Genomic DNA, 21431 nt, shown 5'->3' with positions numbered 1-21431 from the left:
ATCACATTACTGGGAAATAAAACCAGAACGAACCATTGGCTGAGGGAGTACACACATGTGTCTCCTGACGTCGCCTGGTTCCAACCAATTACATCCCTGATCACGCCCATTGGCTGGGTTCGTCTTTATGGAGCTCATTAATATTCATTGAGGTCGTAGATGTTGAATTCTGATTGGACAAAAGACGCACGTGGGCAAATGAATTATACATCTGACACAATTACTGTTTTTCATCTTTTTAAAAGGAAAAAACAAGGATTTCCGGCAGGAATAAATTGCAAATTAAACACAAAGGTATTAAGGAACAAGAAGACTGTTTGAACCAGGACAGTTTTATTATCAGTCTCACAAATGGCGCACAGACAAAATGCCCCAAATCAGACAAAAATGTTAGCTTCAACATCCAAATGTTAACAAAATAATCAAGTTTGTCTTTGGCTTATTTCTGTTTTTCAACTATGAAAATATTTATTTAATATCTATTAACATCTTTTACTCTCATTATACCAATAAAATAGACATTATTTTATAACCCCGGCCACAAAATCATGTTTCCCTTTCATTGTAAAGATGTACAGATATCAATTTACCTTCATGAGGGAATTCCATACAGTGCAAAAGTAACATATTGCCTCTTCTGTGACACACATACTGCTAACATTTGTTTAGTGTCATAAAGCATCACTATTCCTTTACAGTCTTTAAATAAGCTTTACAAGCAGTGTTGTTTAAGGAGCCAACTGGCACAACCCAAAATGTATTCAACTGAGCATTTCAGTGCACAAGTGATGTCAGAGCGTGTGTGTTTTTAAATGACATTGTTCCAATCATAACTTCATTTTCTCATTTTGTAACATTTGTACAGCCAATTTGTTTCAACTTTCAGCTTGGATTTGCAGATATTTGCTGCAGTAGTGTTGTGTCAACTCTTACTTTTCAGAATGTCCACACAATGTGACATGATAAGTTCTGTGCATGCTGACACAGTCCACTGAAGATAACACACTTCTACACTGACTAACGAATAGGAACATTTTACAGCATGCAGCATTGTTGAGTTCTCAATTTTTGCAACAAGATTGTTCCAAAACTATTAGCAGATGAAATATTTTGGGGGAAAACAATTCTCTGTGTATAAAATTGTGTAAAATGCATTTAACTAATATGCAACACATATAGCCACTTCAGGTCTGAGTGAATGAGGGTGGAAGATCCAGCTCCACCAAAATAAAAGTAACAGAAACTGATCGCTACTCACTCTTCCAATATTCTTATTGATTAGTTTCAAACTGTTATGCTGAAGCACAGCTGGACCATAAAACTATCTGAGCCTCCACTTTTCATTAGTGTCTGGTGTCAGCTGGCCTGTTAAATGACATTGCTACATGAGTGTGTCCTAACATCACTCTCAAACCACATAAATTAATTACATGTCACACACAATGTAACAAAATACCATCGCACAGAGAAACAAAATCCTATGACTGACTTGTTAATTGCAGCCTACAGGGCAGCAGCCGCGTAACGATCTTCCCTTTAGTCTGTTACTATAAAAAATAGCTTTGGGACTAGAAATGTTCTCTAGAACATTCTTAAGAATCCTAAATTTGTCTGGAGTCATTTCAATATGGACCATTTGATCTGCTCCTTGGCCGACTGCAGAACCTGGAAAACACAAAGAAAGAACAAAAATATATATGTGAGATAATGTAGCCTGATTAAATAAAATATATATAAAGTATATTCTAGTGAAGCAATTCCTAATGAAAATGCATGTGATTGAACCATTGATTGTGGGTTACCTTATAATCATATGAAAACTGATTGACCTTAATGTGTTGGCTGAGTTGTAGATATAATGGGAGTGACACTTCAGCACAGGCTTTAATCCATTATTTTATGTAGCTCATAAACTGCATTATATACAATAGGACTAAATGGGCCTCTATAGGATATAAAGCAATATACAGTATGAGTCATAAAGTGTGCATGTCATCTATGAGATTATTTATAGTTAACTATTAAAGACCTGGTCCTTGGTTTTAAGCAATTTCATGCTGAGCTCAAGTGAGAGACAAAAGTGTTTTTGTTTGCTTGTTTTTTTTTATGGTGTCCATGCTGATGACAAAAATATATGTTTGGAGTCTTTTCTGTATGACTTGATTAGTGTTGGAGTATCACAGTTCAACCACTAGATGTCAGACTGAGCATATTTTCAGGCAACTGAGCGACCATGTGGGGTTTCATGCCTTCATATTGGAGCACAACAGGGATAAGAACTGAAATATTTACCACCTGTTGTTTCATTACAGACACAGAAAACATATACTACTTGATCTGTAATTTATTACTATCAAAATACAGCCAATTTCCAATGACAGAATGCTTTAATCACTGATGCAATTGTCTAATTCATTAAATAAACTAGAGGAGAGAGTATGTAGGGTGAATTCAGTGTTAGCTGGACAACTTGGCAAATACTTTCTACAAGTTTTATAACATGTTAAAACATTTTTCAACATATTTCTGTGAAATATTGACAGGAAATAACATTATAAGTAAAAGCTTGCAATCAGTGTGGTTCATGTTTAATATAGCTGTAATTATCAGCAGCATTCAATCTCACAGCTGTTTGAATTATAAATATATATTAATTATATTTCACACAATTTAATGATTATGAGAGTGTCTTTTAAACTTTTACGGTTGATTTTAAAAAATGTAATGTAATGTAATTTTTCTTGTGTGTGTGTGTGTGTGTGTGTGTGTAAAAAAGTCAGTTATGGAAAAGTTAGTTGAATTAGTTTAGTTAGTTAGTTTCCCTGTATGTATGTGGGCTAGTAAATGGCTGATAAAAATAGTTTACACAGGGGACATGAGGGGGGGAATACGCTATCAAAGAGGCCGAGGTGATCATCTCTCCTTTCAGTCTTTTCATGATCGACACAAGTTAAATCAAGACTTCAACAGTGAGGTTGTCGTTCTGCATTTTGACAGCAGGGGGCACATGGAGCTCAGGTAATATTCACTGCAGGGTTGCAGTCATGATCATACAGAGCAATGCTCTCATCTGTACCTCAAAGTCTTTTCTCCATTATGAGTACTTTTACTTTTGATACTTTAAGTATATTTTTCTAGTAATACATACTTTTAATATGGTGACATTTTCACTGAAGGACTTATGGAGTAGGCTGTTTTTATATTGCAGTGTTACTGCATTTACTTTAGTGAGGGATCTGAATACTTCCTCCACCAATGATCAACACACCTCCCTGCAGTGCCATGGCCTCAGGTGCACAATACAAACCAAACAGGGAGCCACTTGTAAAAGCATTGCTCCATAGCACAACTAGGGGTCAAAAATGTCAAATGGCAGCAATATATATTTGTTACCTACATATGTTTTACTGTCACAGCTGTCTGTTTGTTATCACAGTCATACAAACAGTTTGTCACTGTGGGATTCCTGTTATGAGTGCACTGTGTGCCATGTTTGTGTGTTGCCACAGCAACCTACACCACAGATTTTATTTGCATCAATCATAACGCTTATACTATCCTGTTGTCTGGACTTTAGTGAGAAAAGTCAGAATAAACTTGTTATTTTTAGCTGTTATTTAATGTTTTCAGTACATCACATGTACACCTACATGTAGGTATGGAAGAGACAATTCAAAATCAGTTTCCCTGATCTCTAAATACTTCAAAATCTTTTGACAGTCAGTGTTGACTATATAATGTGGTGTGTAATATGACAGTAGTATAAGCTTTGTACGGCAGTGTAGGGCTGTTGTGAAGTTAGTAAAGACTTACGTTAGTGGTCAGAGCCAGTTTCTCTGTTATGTGCTGTCAGGGTTAAAGCAGCAGATAAAGAGAAGCTTAGAGCATGTGCATAAACACACAGAAACACAAAGACACACACACACACACACACACACACACATACACATACACACACACTCCTCTATAAGCAACACAGAAACATGTCCATGCACATATTCACTCCTGCACGCAAGCCGTGAGACATCACACAAGCTACAGAAGAAGAATATCAGTAAAGCTTTCAATATGCAATAATTCAAGCATGCAATGTACAGGAGCAGTTTGATTGTGGTGATGGAATGATATTACAGTAAAATAATACACTGACTTTATGGCAGAGGAGGTCTCTGATCAGCAAAGCAATTTTACATCTCAAGAATTTTCCAACTCTTCAGTTCATTTGTTCACAGTCGAGCCTGTTAGTGCTGTATGGTACTTTGGAGATGAAGCCAAGCTAGCTGCTACCTTCCACTTAACATGCATGGTGAGCTAAAGTGTTAGCATACAGCCTGCTGAATATATGTAGCTGACAGATGTCAAACTGCTACTAATCACTCTGTCAGAAAACAGTGAGCTTGTCTGCCATGAAGTCTGTGTGCTTCTTATCAGGGTGTGTGGGAGTTTATACTATAGGCTAATGGTAGCAGAGAGAAGCAGCTGTAAGGTTTACATATGAATAACAGTATAGAAATTAGGTACACATGTGTGTGCCTGCTGCAGGATTTATGTGTGGATCTACCAGTTTGTCTGTATGAATGTGTATGTACATACAGTAACAACATCTAAGTGTGTATGTGAGTTTATGTGCGTGTGTTTGCATGAAAAGTCTGTCATATCTGTTGACCTTATGGGGCCATTTTGTTCGTTTCATTTCTGTGTTTGTCTCTTAACTTCCAGTCCACAACGACGGCAACAGCAATTTAGTATAAAGACACAAGGTAATGATCTCAGGTTTGATCGGTTCATATAGCTTCCTCGTAGATACAATTCTACGTCTACCATTGATACGTGATTAAAATGGCCGTTACCTTAGACATTATTTTCAACTAGCTTACTTTGCGTTATAGCTAGTTGTTTCTACTGTGAAGCACTGATGCTTAACATATCAGACTGCGCATAAATGCATGCATGTTATTAACATATCAACATTATTTGCTTTGTTAATGCTCCCTCTGAAACTACATGTTAAATGCTGTGGTTTATCTGGCTGATTACAGCACAGATGGCAATTCGACCTTTATACTGACAGAGGAAATTTAAAATAAATCAGCTCCACAGTCAGCTAATTGTTGATTCACACAGCTAATTCTTTTTTTATATATATAATTTGTGGGGGCATTTTATGCCTTTATTTGACTGCGCCAGCAGAGCCAGGAAACAAAGAAGAGAAAGATGCAACAAAGGTCCCCAGCTGGACTTGAACTGGGGACATTTTGGCTCATGTTGGCCTCCAAACCCCCAAACCACAGGGGTGCCCCAAACACAGCTCATTCTTGATTTCTGAATCATGACTTTTAACAGTATAACAAATGATTACCTGATCTGGCATTGTACAGAAGAACGGAACTAATTAGTAGCTGATGTTTGTCAGATTGCCATTGAGGAAAGTCTCATTCTCTTTTTTTATAGAAATCCTAAACACTGGGTAAATATTAATATATATATTAATATATAATAAATGTCCACCGGAAGTGGTCACAAGCAGCGGAATTCAATTAACACAACACGACATGTTCCCATTTATGGCATAGACAGGAAGTTAAAGGACAAAATATTGTGCTTCCTTGGTGCATAAAGTATGACTATCCACAATACCATATGTGTGTCTCTGTATGTGTGTATAAGTGCAATTACTATATGTGTGTATGTGTTGGTCTCTATTTGTATGCATGTGTGTGCATCTCTGTGCGTGTGTGTGTGTGTGTTACCTGGGCCACGCTTTGTTCAGTTAGTGGGTTTTCATCCGCCTGTAAAAGAAAAAAAAAACATTAATTCCTGAGAGAAAGATGCAAAAGTCATGCAAAACAATTGATGCACACACACACACACACACACACACACATAACATGGAAGCAGAGCACTGCAGCAAACTCCATTAGCATTACATACTGTAGATCAGTGACATTTAAAGCATGTTGGTTAGCAGCTTGGCCAATCCCAACTCATATTAGAATTTTTCCACAACAGAGAGTTTCATTCCAAAACATCACATACATACTCAGTATATTTAAAGGATTAATGCCTCAGTGATTACTCGGCCAGTTGGTGATATTTCTGTCTGTCAGTCCTTCTGGCACAGTTTTGGAACAAAATCACATTATCACCAGCTCAGTAATGGAGCATGGTGTTAATAAGAGAGTGTTTGCCCTTGCAGCACTGTCAGATAGAAACGATGAGTATACTGCATGCCAAAGCAGTACATTCACCTGTTCACTGTATGTTTTTTTTTTAATTTCTGCAGTAAAATTGTCTTTTGTCATTTGTGTCATTTGCAGACTGACTTTAAGCCATGTCAGATACTTTGCTGCTCCAGCTACGGTGGTCACCTAAATCTAGCAGTGGTGGAAGAAGTATTCAGATCCTTTACTCAAGTAAAACTAGCAGCACAACAGTGTAAAAAATACTCCATTATAGGCAAATGTCCTGCTTTCATACTCTTACTGAAGTCAAAGTACTAGTACAAGTATTAGCAGTAAAATGTACATAAAGTATCAAGAGTAAAGGTGCTCATTGACCCCTGTGAGTGTTGCATTATCGTATAAATCATGTTATTGGATTATTACTAATGCACTCATGTATAAGGAGTATTCTACTATTAAGTGGAGCTGTTTTGAACTACTTTATATACTGCTGGGTTGTGTAACAATCTACCACATTTTGTAATCTCATCATATATTTTGCATGTAAAATCTTAATTAGCAGAGATGCTGGTAACTACGGTTGTGAAATAGATGTTGTGGAGTAAAGTGAAACATTTGCCTCTGAAATGCACTTAAGTAGAAGTATAGAGTACTATTGAACGGGAATACTAACAGTATAGTGCAAGTACATAAAAGTTGAACTAAAGTACTGAGTTACTTTCCACCACTGAAAGCCAGCAGTACACTTCAAAATTCAAAATTGAATTTGCTGTGTTCATTGCATGCGTTCAGTTCTATTCTGCTGTTGGCTGCTCTTTTGGTGCCAGCTGATGTCACTCATCAGCCAGTGTCAGAGGACCAGTTCAGTATGCCTTTCACCAGTAGACACACACAGATTTTTTAAAGCATAACAAGTCGTGAATTTTTGGTTGACCATCTGTTGCAGATCAAACTAAACATGGTACTGATCATTTCCTGTGCAACTTCTGGTGAAACAGGAACATCCTGATGATCTTTAAAGAACAAGTTGAATCATAAATAAGTTTATGTGAAAAATGAAATAAATACTTTCAAAAACAGAGCAGTAATTCTAATAACAGGGAGGTCACAGGTCAGGATGATACAAAAAGAAGACACAAAAAGGAAAACTGAACCATTGAGGGTTCTTTAAAAGAACATGGGAATGACTGTGACTTCTGACCTTTGACCTCCTTCTGATCTCCTGTTGGGTTAATAGTAAACAAAGTGCTTCATCATGTTAGTTTGGTACAGGTGAATGTTGGTATGAGTCTGAGATTTAAAGGATAAGTCTGATGATATTCTACATTTTTCTTACTGTCACCAAATCTCATGAAAAGACCAAAACCAACAATGAATTGGTCTACTAACAAGTACTGTGTGTGAATCAAAGTGTGACCTAGAGCTCCATTGTTGTTCAAAAACTATTAAAAACACATCAATGAGCCACACTGTTGCACTGGGTGACATGTTCCTTCGTTACCATGAGCACACAAGCTGTAGTTTATTTTGATTCAATCCCACACATACCATCCTGCCGCAGGAATACTCACTAGAGTACCAAATGTGTATTAATCCACCACTGAAAATAGTCCCCAACAAATGCACTGTTTCCTCCTGCTTGAGTAATGTTTGTTAAAAACTACAGTGCCCAGCTGTTTTAGGACATTATTGAGCCTTTTTTAAAGTCACAGCAGGGTAGAGAAGTTTGAAAGTATTGTGAGATTTGTTGACAATAAGAAAATATCACAGGCCTTATCCTTAAAACCCGTTAGTCAGCGTGCTCTCTCACCATGCATATACCTCATCTGTCTGGACCATTCCTCCTTCATCTCCTCCCTGTCTGTCTCACTCTCATTCATTCATCCTCTCTTTCCACTTGACTATCTCTCTCTTTAACTCTCTCTCTCTCACCCTCTGTCTGTCTGTCTGTCTACAGCAGCTGGCTCCTGTCTGTTTGGCCCTCTAGGTTACCGGTGATGTAATCAAACAGGACGAAGCCATAGGCTGGCTCTGACATTAGCTGACACCAATCAGAAGAAGAGAGACAGGGAGAAGGAGAGAAAGGTAAAGCAGGTAAGAGCAGGCAAGGGGCCAATGAGAAAAGCTGTGGGAAGCTACAGTATGGATCATTCTGAACAGGCCAAACATTTTTTTTTTCAGAATATGACATTTGTTTTCTATTAGATTTTCCAATGATTCAAATCAGTAAATAAATTGGTATGGTTGGTAGTCGTGAATGATTGACCATCATCTTACCCTGTAGTTGACCTTCTGTAACACCTGCTGGGGGTCACTCTCCAGGATCACCCTGGCAACGGGACAAAAGCAACCAATCAGAACTGAGTGCAGCACAATCTGTACATACTGTACTTTAATTACACAGACAGGCTTCACTATTTTGTCCATATGCAAAAGTGACTACCAGAGCAGAAAAATATCTTAGACTTTGCAACTATTTTACCAGCCAACAGGATAAAACACATAAGTCGATTTGTTTGAACGTGCCGTAAAAAGAGTTGGAATTAAGTTAGTATATATTAGTCTTGGTCTCTAAATGGCTCTTAATAGTATATCTTTACCCCATTCATTCTTACCCTCCATCAATGATTTCATCCACAACAAGGAAAACTCCTTCCATGTTGTCTAGTAAACACCTGCGCTCCACATTTTTCCTGCAGGAAAAACACAACAATTAGCCACAGACCACGTTACTGTATAGCTCTTTGGATATAGCGTCGCACATTTGAAGATAAGGTAATTCTTCCAAAATCGCCATTTCATATTCTCTGAAAGCTGCTTTCATCTCTTTTTGGCCACTTGGGAACAGTAGAACACACTGCAAGCACAATGTTAACATTTTATTACAGAATAAAGCTGTTATGCTAACACATTAGCAAACATTTGCCTATTAACACAGACACAGAGCAACATTAGCATCCATTTGGAGTCATGTTTCTGGTGACCAGATAAATGTAAGTCCAATATTCACTCTGCTTTTAGTTCTGTTTTGGTTTGCACTACCTCTGCTATGTTCACCAACTAGTTGCTGGGTAGGTAGTGTACAGTGGGTTTAACAGAGCTTTCCTGCTGAAAACAGTTGCCTGCTGCAGATTGCAACAAGGTTGATGACAACAGTGAGACTTAATAAAAAAACAGTAAAGCTGCAAACCATAAAACCAAAACAATGACCTGAAAGACACTAAAATATTGCATAGAGCTGAGAGGAACTGCAGAGTCAGGCCATAATTCTCCATGGATTCATCACTATGAGCGAGCCCTTTCACATGACACAAAGTCATTTGACCTATTGCTCAGATAATGTGAGGATGCATGAATTGAGCAGTTTAAATGTGTAAATATGCCCTCTGTCCACATCTCTATTGGATTCAAATTCAAACTAAAATTCAAATTAATATTTAAATCAAAATGAACCAGGTCTAATTGGCAGGACAAAACAATTTGTATTGTAGTATTTGAAAAGAATACACTATGCTGGCATAGAGAACAATTACTATTCAAGTTTAAAATTGATTTTATACTGTACTCTAAAATCTGGATATTTACATATTGAACAATGGAACTTAGAATAGCCTATAATCTTTCATACTGTATTATAATATAATCTCTTCATGCCTCTATCGCTCACACTCTGCATCACTACTGCATCGGTTCCCATAGCAACTATATCAGCCGCTGATTGGCTGGTAATATTGCAGTCAACAGTGAGGGATCCTGGTGTGCAACATGCACACACAAACACACACAGACTGAAACACACACAGACGGCTTTGCAAACTAATCTTGGTTGAATAAATATCTAAAAATGAGGACTGGGTGTCATTTTGTCATCATTCAGCTCCCTTGTTTGTCAAATATCATTTTGTAAATGGAATCAGGTCAAAAAATACACACTTCTGTTGAATTTTACATTAAATTCAGCACAGGGACTTATTATCTCCCTGAGAGGCTCTGTTGGAAGGATGGCAGTGTTAGACTGGAGAAGTGTGTGAATCACCACATGACAAAAAAAGCTCTAACATCACAATGATGGATGTGGATGGAGAAAAGTCTGAAATTTTTTTCATCTTGCAACATAACTGAAGCTGCAGACACCACAGAGAATTGTTTTCATTTAGAACATGAATAATCATTTAATTAATCCACAATCATTTATGCTTTCAAATTTTATTAAGGCTTGATACGTACCTGAGAATCTGACTGAGGGAGTCAAACAGGCAGTTCAGTACGGACATCAGCATCAGCTAAAGAGGAAAGGAAGAAAAAGAAAAAAGGACAATTTTAAGATAAGAACACTTGTTTTTAAAGTTGCATTAATTAGACTTTTATGGCCACTTGGAAACTCTACAACAAGCTAAGAATCACACATGTTTATTGTGGCCTAAATCAATGCAGCGTTAATAATTTTTTAACAATTGACGCTGCTAAGTAGTGTTTTTGCACTACCACATTTCTCTTTTAGCTATATTTAGCATCAGTGTCAGGCTACTTAAAGTCACATTTTCAATCCCACTAATCTCATGTAGTGAGGAATATCTTCAGGCTCACAGATGTCTGGGGAAAATCTCTCCAAAAAAATACTGGGATAACAGCACCTTCAAAATCCTCAGGCAGCCTTTTGACTGCCTGAGGCCACCTGCAGTTGTTTTTTGGATGGGTAAAAACAAGAATATCTCCAGACCTTCACAATATGAAACAACAATCCCTGAAAATGCCCTTAATTAAGCATTAATTTACCTCTGAAGACACACAAAGGAGTTTGGTATGGTAAAGAGACATCAGTTTGCCCATTTATTTGAAAAGTTGAAACCTTAATACCTTAAAAACACCTTTATTTCAAATGCACTTAACAAAGTCAATTTAAATGGGTACATTACTATCTGAAACACATCAATGTTCCTTCATTACCATGAACATGGGCACTGTAGTTTATTTTGAGTCAATCCCACATGCACCATCCTGCTTCACCAAATGTGCATTAATCCACCACTAAAATAGTCCCCTACAAATGGAGTGTTTACTCCTGTTTGAAAAACGAATACTAAAAACGACAGTGTCCAACTGTGTTAGGAAATTACTGACCTTTTTTAAAAAAGAAACTATATATTTGTGATCTGTTTTCTGAAGATTTACGTCGTCAGTACCAATGGGCTTGAGGCTGAGTAAGGAAATCAGAAAGTATTGAGAGACGAACTAATGCATTGTTGGTTTTGGTCTTTTCATGGGATTTGTTGACAATAAGCCTTATCCTTTAAGTCTAAAACCTTGCTAAAGGGTTGGTGAGCAAATCTCTGTCAGCTCTAGGGGGTCCTATTCTGGATATGAACACGACATATGACCTTCCTGCAAAGCTTTAGAGGGTGTCTCAAATCATTTTAATCTTCCTTTTATTATTTTCTGTAAACAGAAAAAATATATTGTTTTGGCAGAGACAACTGAATGCACCCTACCTCATTCTCCTGAGCACTTCCCACCACATAGAAGAAGAGATCTATACTGCTCTTATAGACGATGGTCATCCCCTCCAGGAAAGCTATCTCATCTAAAGAGAGAAGGAGAGAGGGATGGGTGAAAGATGAAAACTAGGACAGGAAAACAGATTTAATAGAACAGCCAATAAAAATACAGAGATGCATGAATAGCAGGCTTTTTTTTGTTCATTCAGGTAGGCTACGGGAGGAGAAAAGAGAAAAAGATGAAGAAAGAGATGGTAAAATGATGAAGGAGGGAGGGAAGGAGAAAAGAGAGGGTGAGAAACAGAGGGAGCAATAGGATACATTAAGGAAGGGAAGAGCAGGATAAAGAGATGATGAGATGGGAGGGGAGTTGAGGGGATATAGCATGACAGGGGAGAAGAAAGAGAAGAAAGAGAGGAATGAAGGAGGAGTTTAGAACAAAAGGAGGAATATACTGGGTTGGCGATAAGGAGGCCAGGGGCAGAGACTCAGGTATCAGCTGGGTAAAACTGTTCGACTTAAAACCCTTCTGCCCTGAAAATGAAACTTCTGCAGGGCCACAAAAGGCAGCAGACAGTGTGTAATGTAGTAGTAGTTTAAAAGTCAATAGAAAACACAATTTTCTAGATTTTCAAGGCTCACACTAACACTGTATTATCATAGTTTGGCTCCATAGTTGAAACCAGGATAATGTAAAAACTGCTTCAGGCTGGTATCATGGACAAGTGTTGGGCTACTAGACAGACGAATAAGTAACAGATGACATTGGAGACGTGTGTGAGCGTGAGTGTTCAGTAGAATACACAGGGAGGGCCACATGCAGCATACACCAGAACAGACACACACAGAGTGGAGCTTACTGTCTGCTTTGTGAGTCTTGTTGAAAACGTTCCTCTCAAAGTTCTTCTGCTCCTTCATGGAGGGGTAAAGCTCAGAGTCATAGTACTGAAACAGACAGGATGGATGGACATAGAGCTAAGTCAGAGAACATGGACATGAAGGGGTGGATGAGCTTTGGCGCTAAAAATGCTAGGTTGAAGGAATAGCTCAGAAATATGGTTATTCTGGCTCAGAGTTAGATGAGAAATCCCACATCTGTCCTTTAAATATAAATCTACACCCAGCAACTGGTTAGCATAGCTTAGCACAAAGACTGTTAACAAGGGGAAAAAGGCTAGCCTGGCTCTGTCCAATGATAACAAAATCCACTTGCAGCACCTGTAAATTGTTGCCAGGCAACTAGCGGAGTCTCCAGGAAGTAACCGGTCCCGGCCGAAAAATAGTCATGCACAAAACCCCCTTTAAAGCACAAATTTGTTGTTTTTGCGCTTCAGTTTTAGATTAAATAAACTAAATGTGATAATTTGTGAGCCTTAGAGGTTTTGGAAGGGGGTTAGGTATTGTGCAGAAAAAATGAAAAAAGGAAAAAATGCTACATATAAACTGTTGTAGGCAACAAACAGAGAAAAATCTGTTTCTGCAAAACCCTGGATTACCTTCAATGACATGAACAACATTATTTATAAAACTCATTAATCTAACAGGTAATCCCATAATCCCATTAAAAGTTGAATTTTATTGGACATTTCAATCTGTAATGTGAAACTGTAGAAAGTACAAAATTGTGTGTACAAAGATCAATATACATGAAGGTTTTATGATTTCGGAGAGGTTTGTATGTGTGCGCCTTTATCAACAAAAGCCACAAAAATTTGCATTTGTTTATGGAACATTTACAAAAGTGCTGAAAGGTGAAATAAAGCCTGATGTTCAGACGTCGTTCTGTGTGCAAAGGAAGCCTAAATAACCTACTTTATACAGCATTAGTTTTCATCAAGGAGTGGCTTTGTGGCTTCTTCTTATTTGGCGTGAGATTTGTCTGGACAGCGTGAGACAGTGCCTGAAAGCGGCTGTCTCACAACAAAAGTGTCAGAGTTGGAAAAGTGCTGTTTCCAGTGTTTGTGCTCAACTAAGCTGGCATTAGCTTCATATTTACCATGAGAGTGGTATAAATCTTCTCATCTAAATCTCAGCAAGACAGCAAATATCTGTATTTCCAAAAATGTCGAAATATTCCCCTATGAAGAAATGTAAAACCTGTCATATGAGTTTTACAATTATAAACCCAATGGGAAAAAAAACACTGAAGTCTGCCAAGGGAATGCACTTTTGGGTAAATGTGACTTTGACAAAATAAATAAAGACAACAATGTGTTCCTTGTGATGGATTACCTAACTTTTTTCCACAGTGAATGAATTGAAACTTGTGTTTTATATGCTTTGGATCATGTGATATATATGAGATTTGTTGTTAATGGGTTAAAAAAAAAAAGAAAAATCACTGGTATAATCCTTTAAACTTACCTTTGACAGAAGTCTGTTGCCATCATTGTCAAGAATGAAAACAGCTTTCACTGTGTAGAGAGAAGGTTCCTGCAACAAAAAACAGAAAGAAAATCATAAATATTTAAGCTTTGCTGAGTCACCTCAGAAAAACATCTAGGACGGGCAAAGTCTACTTCATAATACCAGCTACAGTCACAGTCATTCCTCCCACACCTGGTCAACATGTTGTATCAACATTTATCATCCAGATAAAGTCTCCTTTTCCAGCAACACCCTGCTTTACATTCCCTCTCATGCCCAGTCCAACCAGTTTCTACACATGACCCCAGAATGCATTCACAGGTTGTTAAGTTATTTCTCTGAAAAGTTTGTGCTTTAGTTCTGGTCAGTCACACAGGTTTGTTTTACACTTTTCCAGAAGAAATGACCAAAGAAATTTCTAGGGATGCATGATAATATCAGCACGTCATTGGTATCAGCCAATAAAGGCTTTACAATGAAATATCGGCATCGGCCCAAAATGAACGTTTCTGCCAATATGACAGGCCGATTCATCGCCTTCTCCTCTGCCACCTGGCTGTGCTTCCACCGCAGGCTCCATTTAAGTCAGCTACCCTCCCAGCGAGCCCTGGCTCTCCATGTGGATCCAACCAGAGCACCGAACCCTGGCTTGTTATTCAGGTTAGAAGAAGCAGCTGGTCTGTTGGGCAGCTGAGTGAAGTGGAGCCTGTGGAGGAGGTATCGGGACCATCAGGGTGAAACAGTCCATGGAGGAGCTGCTGTGTTCGGCTGCACAGATAGAAAACACCTCAGCTGACAGGACGTACCACTCTGTTTAAAAAAAAACCCAAACTTCTTCATTTTTTTGGTTTATAACGGCGGTTGGCAACCAGCTTATTATGTGCATTACCGCCACCCCCTGCTTCTGCATGTGGACCAGAGATTAAATCCCACACATTAATCCTGTCTGTCTAATTAACTCAAAGAAAACTCTACTGCTCCACCCACTCAGCAGGTTCATTTAAGTTTTAACCAGAGCTCTTGAACTCCAGTCTTCCTAAGTTCTTCCTTCATATATTGCCTTTCTTGATCATACTTAGTACAATCTATGATTGCATGTGTAATAGTCTCCTCAGCCAGGTGGAAAAAATGTGTGCGTATATCGGTATCGGCATCTGCAATTGGCCACAATGACTTGGAAAATATCTCATATCTCACTCATCCATCCGCTGGTCTCTGCGAAGAGGTTTCAGATCCGGGACAAAGTTCTGTTATGCACTGACTAGCATAGATTCACAGTCAGAGTGTATCACAGAACTTAGACCAGGAACTAACAACTTCCACTGTCCTTGTATCGCCATTGTTACAGTGAGGGGAAGGATGAAGATGATAAGGAGGAGGAAGATAGATAGATTGATCCACCAGCATGCTAACACAAAGTATAGCTTAACCTGACGATGGTGATAGATCAAAAGTTGGGAGATCACTTAAATTATTGGGATTCATCCTTTAGAAACCATGAGAGTCTGAACCAAATGTTGCGCCAATCCATTTAATAGCTGCTCAGATATTTTACTGCGAAACTGAAACTTTCAGCTGCTGGTGGCGCTAAATGCAGGATCAACAAAGACATCCTCTGTGGAACTCAAATATCTGTACCATATTTCATGATAATCCATCCAATATTTGTGGTGATATTTCAGTCTGGACCAAAGTGGTCAGTTCTTAGAGCCACACTGCTTGGTGGCTAAAAATATTGATCCTCCTGATATGTGCAATATATTTAAAGGTCAAAATATCAGCCAGTCCACTTTGAAACCTGAAAATCATTTCTCTTTTCACTGACTGGCCCAACAGTCTTCTTCATCATCCTCTCAGCACAGCAAGGGTTACTTGTTTTTTGCGAGACTGGAGCATTGCCTGTGCATCAGAGGATCCCAACCAACTGACTGACTGACCCCTAATTTTCATAATCAAAGTTGTCAATGTGGTTGTATTTATTTTGCATTAATAGTTGGCATCACTGCTGGTAGGCCCACAGTACACAGTGATGTACAGAGTTGGATTGGGCTGCACCAGCTATTTGTAAATCCATCACTAAGTTTGTGTGTAAAGTCATTCATTAATTCTTTGTAGCTGCAAGTAACATACTAAGTTTGAATCTCAAATTTAAAGCCAATATGGACGAGAATCCACAGTCCATGACATCTGGGAAACCTGATGCTCCAGAACAGATACAAAATTGACCTTGTTGTGGGATAACTTTATCCAGTACTAGTTAGATTTGTAAATCACTTGCTAGAAAACATCAAAAGTGTAATCAGGAAGTTACTGTATCATCACAAACTATAACACAACTTCCAAATGTAACAGTTTAAGGGGGCCAAGTGATGCATTAAACTTACAACAGACAATGTGTGTTTCAGAGTTATTGGCATAATGTTTTTGCAATTTGAGGCATATTGTGCTATTATGTGAAATGTATGTTAATGGTGCTTTACTAATTCTAACATTTTAGCATTATCTTGCTAAAATCTGTTATGACGTTGGTTAATTAACGGTACCCTGTACAGTTTTTGACCATCAGTAGTGCTATGGAGCAAAGATTTTATGAGTGGATGCCTGTTTTGTGTTTTGTGCACATGCACAAGGACATATCTGCACACATGAGGGAATGCAGACGACATTATACAGATATCTGCTACCGGTTTCACACGTTAGCTAATTGCTAATTGACAGTGATAACGTGCCAAGAAAGGCAGTGAAGAAGACTGCAAACTAGCAAGCATTGATGTAAACAATGCACGACGTACATATCTCAATACTTGGTTTTGCCAGTGGTTCACGGGGAAGGAAAAGCATTCAACCCATTTGTCAGGACTCATGGATACACACGATATGGTTTGGTGAGTGACACTTAATACAAATATAACTTTTGTTTGCTCAACAAAGCACCTTTAAGGTTAGTGTTGACAGTCATTGTCACAGTTTGAGAGTGAGGCCTGCACACTATAACTCCTCTACTAACATATTCTTATCGATGAGATGTCAGATCAAACATGTTGCTCATCTTCCATACTGTCTGTTTTACTCTTCACTCTAAATGATTTGCATGTTAGAGAGCTAGTTTTGTCGGTTTCTTCATTCAGCTATGTGTCAGTATGTCTGGCAGTGTAGTAAGTATAAATATGTAAGAACTAGTTTGTCTGGTGCAACCTGTTTTAATTTAGTAATGCGTAAATCCCCACATAGGAAACCCTCATGTAATAACTAGACTAAGTTTGAAGTTACAAACAGCTGCTGATTCTTGGTCCTGCCCTGTGCTCAGGGGAACAGCTCTTTACAGGACATGATGGATTAAAAACACCTGATCACTCAATTATTTACTTTAGTTTAACAGCTTAATGGCTAATATATAAATGTAACAGTATATTGCAAATGTCAGAAAATTAGGGATAACTCTAGAAGATCAGAGTCTTTCTTGTCTATGAAAAGCCGACCACTGTTTGTTCCCTGCAAAATGACAATAATAAGAATCCTTTATTCAAATGTAACACCATCAACATCAACACCGTCCATCAACAGCCTTAGTCTCAGTTTAAGCCTACAATGTCAAATGTAAATGTTAAAGGGGAAAACTTGTGTGACTGCTGCACTCACTGTACAGTAAGTCTCTGGATCAAGATGACAGCTAAATGCCTGAAGTGCAAAAGTTGGCTGTTTGGTCTGAACATAATGAAAGATTTTCACTGGTGTGCATGTTTATAAGTAGGTCATGGATGCAGACAAAACCAGAGGACCAATTTAGATGTCTGGAAAGTTTTCCTCTAACTAAAAACACATAAAAGATTGTAGCTTCTTACAATTTGGACTCGGCATTTGTCTTAACAGCAATTTTGATTTACTTTTCAACTTTTAACACATTATGGGACCAGATATGCAAACAGGACATTCTATGCATTTAGTTGATGCTGCAATACTGAATAACTGCCAGTGGCTGAGACCTGTTTCAGGTCAGTTTCTTGAACAATGACCTTCATAAAAGAATATTAAATGATGCAAAAAAGACTTTCAAACTATAATTTTTACTGGCATCTGCTTTTCTGAACAGAACCAGACCACAAACAGTCATTCTATTGTTTAAAACCCCTGTAAACTAGAGGAGAACCTTACTTTTCAATTGAAGAAACCAGCATTAGAACGCTTAATGAGCTGAAAGTCTAAATTTGGCACAGGCTTTGATGCAACAAAATACAACCAAAAGATTAACAGCACAAAACAGGGAGAGGGAGTTATTCTACCAGAGCAAATGTAGCAAGATGTCTTAACTTCGGCAAACACTAGCACAAATTACATTTCCATCCAATGGTTTTTATGAGCATTTTTGCGCATAAAAATACCCTGAGTGGAAACACCAGAAATTTTAAAAAGTTTTTACACTTTTACACTTTAAGAATTAGCGCCACAAACTCTTTATCTCAGTATTCGCAAAACAGCAGTGAATGGAAACGCGCCTTAATTCACATTTTCTTTTGCCGATGTTGTGTAAATTCTATTACAATTTGCACTACATTTGGAAACTTGGCTTATGCTACTTATTAAATTTCTACTTGAATATTAGGTGATCCATTTTATAACTTATAGCCATAACTTTAATAGTTTTTCTTTGTTTGACATTTGTCAGACAAAATTGGAAGACACATGCTTTCCCAACAGTGCCATCAGTTTTAAATGCGTTTTTCTCTGGAAGTTAACTTATTTTTGATAGCTGTATTTGTTTGCATGATGATTACCAACCTATTTATAACACCACAGATCCAAAAGCTGCAGACTGTCAAGTTGAAAAAATAACCCCTGATGATGTCATTTGGATTATCTCAGCTTGGATACTACAAATTAATATCAGAAAGCCTGCATTGCAAGACGTTAACCTTTATTTATTCAGGGACGTTTCACTGAGAGGAAGTCTCTCTTTTGCAGGAACACCCAGATCACATTCACACAGTTACACACACACCTGGAAGGTGAGCCTGATCCACTGAGCAGCTCCACTGGAGCAGTTGGGGTTAAGGGCCTTGCTCAAGGGCACCTCAGTGGTGGTAATGAGAGAGGGGCAAGCGCTGCTTTTTCACTTTCCCCACCCAGATTTATCCTGTTGGTCTGGAGATTGAACCAAAGACCTTCCGGTCACAGCTCCCTTCTCTAACCTTTAGGCCACCACTGCTACTGAACTGCATTATGGGAAATGTAGGATCCAGGGTTTTTGGAGATTGACCCATACTAGAGAGTTAAGGACAGGATATATTTTGGCCTCTGCTGCAGCACAGATTTTGATCATTCTTTTTTTGTCTCTAACAAACTCCCCAACTTTACTGAAGTGCATTACTAAATAGCTTGAGTTGTGCTTTAAGCAACATTTTGAATGTAGGTCTTTTACTTGAAATTGATTAATGTTACAGGATGGGAAAGCAGGACAAGTTTCACTCATTATATCGATTGGCTCCTTTTAGGGGATTAAATTATAATCTATAATTGGGTTATTACTATTCATGCATTAACATGTACACATTTTATTGTTGTGGGTGGTCAAGATGATCAAGATCAATTTTAACTGCTTTATATCAGTGCAAGTACTTGTTAACTCCTATAGTGTCCTATTGTGTCAAACAATGGTATTGTTACTGACGCAGTAATGTCTAAGTAGAATTTTAATGTTGTAGTTGGTCAGGTGGAGCTACTAACTACTGTTGGTTAGTTTAACATTTATAAGATTATCACAGGTTTTGTATGTAAACTATTTACTTGTGAAGTAACTCACTAAAGCTGTCAGATAAACACAGTGGAGTAGAAGGAGCATCAAATGGAAATACTAAGTAAGCTACAACTAGAGTAATTGTACTTCGTTACTTTTCCACCACTGAGAAAAAGTGAAAAAAGACAAAATGAAACAAAGACATTTGAACAGCTAAAACTGACATAATGACTTACACATTTTAAAGTCGGGAAAATTGGAGATTAAAGACTGACTGACTGAGAATGAGGCTGAATAAATGGTGCGCAAGGCAAACGAGGAGAGAGCGAGAGAGAACGGTGGACGTGGCACCTACTCTGCTCTACACGTCAACCGATCTGTGCACACATGCTGAACACAAGCGCACATTTAAAAACCCCGGACGTGCTTTAACCAAACACCACACACTCCTCTATTTATCCTAATGTGTGGTAAAGATAGGATTGTGTCTCTTCACTGGTTTTGTAGCGGTGATCCATGCAGTAACTGAAGCTTTGGCTTATAGTAGGCTACTGTCCTGTTGCGCTCTGCACTGGACTCTGTGTGGATAAGTGGATAACAGCTGTGGCTCAACCGGTGTATTGTAATAGAGTTAACTTAACACCCTAATAAGTTGCTCGCACTGTAACCAGAACAGACCATCTGTACTATTTTTACACGCACAGAATGAAAAAAGTGTGTCTTTTGAACGCGCTGTCTGGCTGCATGTGAAACACTGTCAGGTCAGGCCTGCGCGTCCACAATCGCACAACATGACGCCCGCTGTCAAGAGTCAAACTCACAGACAGTATAAGCATTAAAGAATAAATAAAACCTGTTACTGATTTATGAACAATCTGCAGCAAGCCCCCCCCTCCCTCCCTCCCTCCCCCTCTCCCTCCCCTTCTCTCCCGTATTGCCCACCACAGAAACTGCCATAATGCAACAAATGTCCCGCACGCTAATAAAAACATTTTTAAAAATTCTATAAACTGCCGTGCACATTACCAGCCCTGCTCCTCTAAACCAAAACGCGTTTCCCGAGTCCGATAAAACGGCGGAGAGGCTCACCAGAGACGTGGAGTCCATCGCTGCCGCCTGCCGCCGTGCTCGCTCGGTGTGTTGACGTGGACAGCTCTGAGCTGTCACACCGAGCTCACTGCTTCTTTTTTTTTTTTTTTTTTTTTTACGGAGCCGCCCGGGCGCGCTCCCCTCCCGCAGCAGCCAACCGGATAGAACCACAGGAGCGCAGAGCCCACAGCAGAGCGCGCTCCCGACACTTCTCCGCCTCTAGCTCTCACAATACAAGTCACTGTGCTTCCTCAGAGGCTTGTACATTTACAGTTTACTGAGATTACAAATGTTATGGATAACTGTAAAGTATTATACATACAGCATATAGGCAATATTATATTGCCTATATGTCTGTATTTTATATGTTTACAGGGTTAAGGATAAGTCATGAATATAAATCCTGATATTGGGTAGCTATTTATCATTAATCTATAATTGAAACACAAAGGCCTAAATCAGACCCCTTGTTGTACTGGGTGACATGTTCCTTCGTTATGGTGAACAGGGGCATTGTAGTTTATTTTTGGTTCAATCCCACATAAATGCTAACTAGCATGTATTAAT

General features: G+C 38.6%; 1 protein-coding gene across 3 annotated transcripts; it reads right to left on the bottom strand.

The window, feature by feature from the left end:
• Nucleotides 1-316: 316 nt before the first annotated feature.
• copz2 (COPI coat complex subunit zeta 2) lies at nucleotides 317-20967 on the bottom strand. Of its 3 annotated transcripts, XM_044330504.1 has the most exons (10): nucleotides 20865-20967; nucleotides 14042-14110; nucleotides 12538-12622; nucleotides 11672-11763; nucleotides 10410-10465; nucleotides 8798-8875; nucleotides 8460-8511; nucleotides 5751-5789; nucleotides 3814-3846; nucleotides 317-1665 (listed from the first exon to the last, which is right to left on the bottom strand). In XM_044330504.1, exons 1-10 carry the CDS (start codon nucleotides 20880-20882, stop codon nucleotides 1618-1620), a joined length of 570 nt encoding a protein of 189 aa, XP_044186439.1. In that variant the 5' UTR covers nucleotides 20883-20967; the 3' UTR covers nucleotides 317-1617. The 3 variants fall into 3 exon arrangements, with proteins under 3 accessions (XP_044186439.1, XP_044186438.1, XP_044186437.1); XM_044330503.1 differs by lacking the exon at nucleotides 3814-3846 and having other exon boundaries at nucleotides 20865-20947; XM_044330502.1 differs by lacking the exons at nucleotides 317-1665; nucleotides 3814-3846; nucleotides 5751-5789 and adding an exon at nucleotides 8117-8223 and having other exon boundaries at nucleotides 20865-20947.
• Between the last annotated feature and the right edge of the window lie 464 nt (nucleotides 20968-21431).

Source organism: Thunnus albacares, chromosome 17 (genome assembly GCF_914725855.1).
Source record: "Thunnus albacares chromosome 17, fThuAlb1.1, whole genome shotgun sequence".
Classification (NCBI taxonomy): domain Eukaryota; kingdom Metazoa; phylum Chordata; class Actinopteri; order Scombriformes; family Scombridae; genus Thunnus; species Thunnus albacares.
The sequence above is the reverse complement of the archived record's forward strand: the minus strand, read 5'-3'. Positions and strand labels throughout refer to the sequence as shown.

Excerpts from the sequence above, each read along its gene's own strand:
- copz2 (XM_044330504.1), bottom strand. Across the intron at positions 8,876-10,409 it reads TCCCTCAGTCAGATTCTCAG|GAAAAATGTGGAGCGCAGGT; the intron begins GTACGTATCAAG and ends TTTTTCCTGCAG. Across the intron at positions 3,847-5,750 it reads CTGAACAAAGCGTGGCCCAG|CACATAACAGAGAAACTGGC; the intron begins GTAACACACACA and ends TAACCCTGACAG.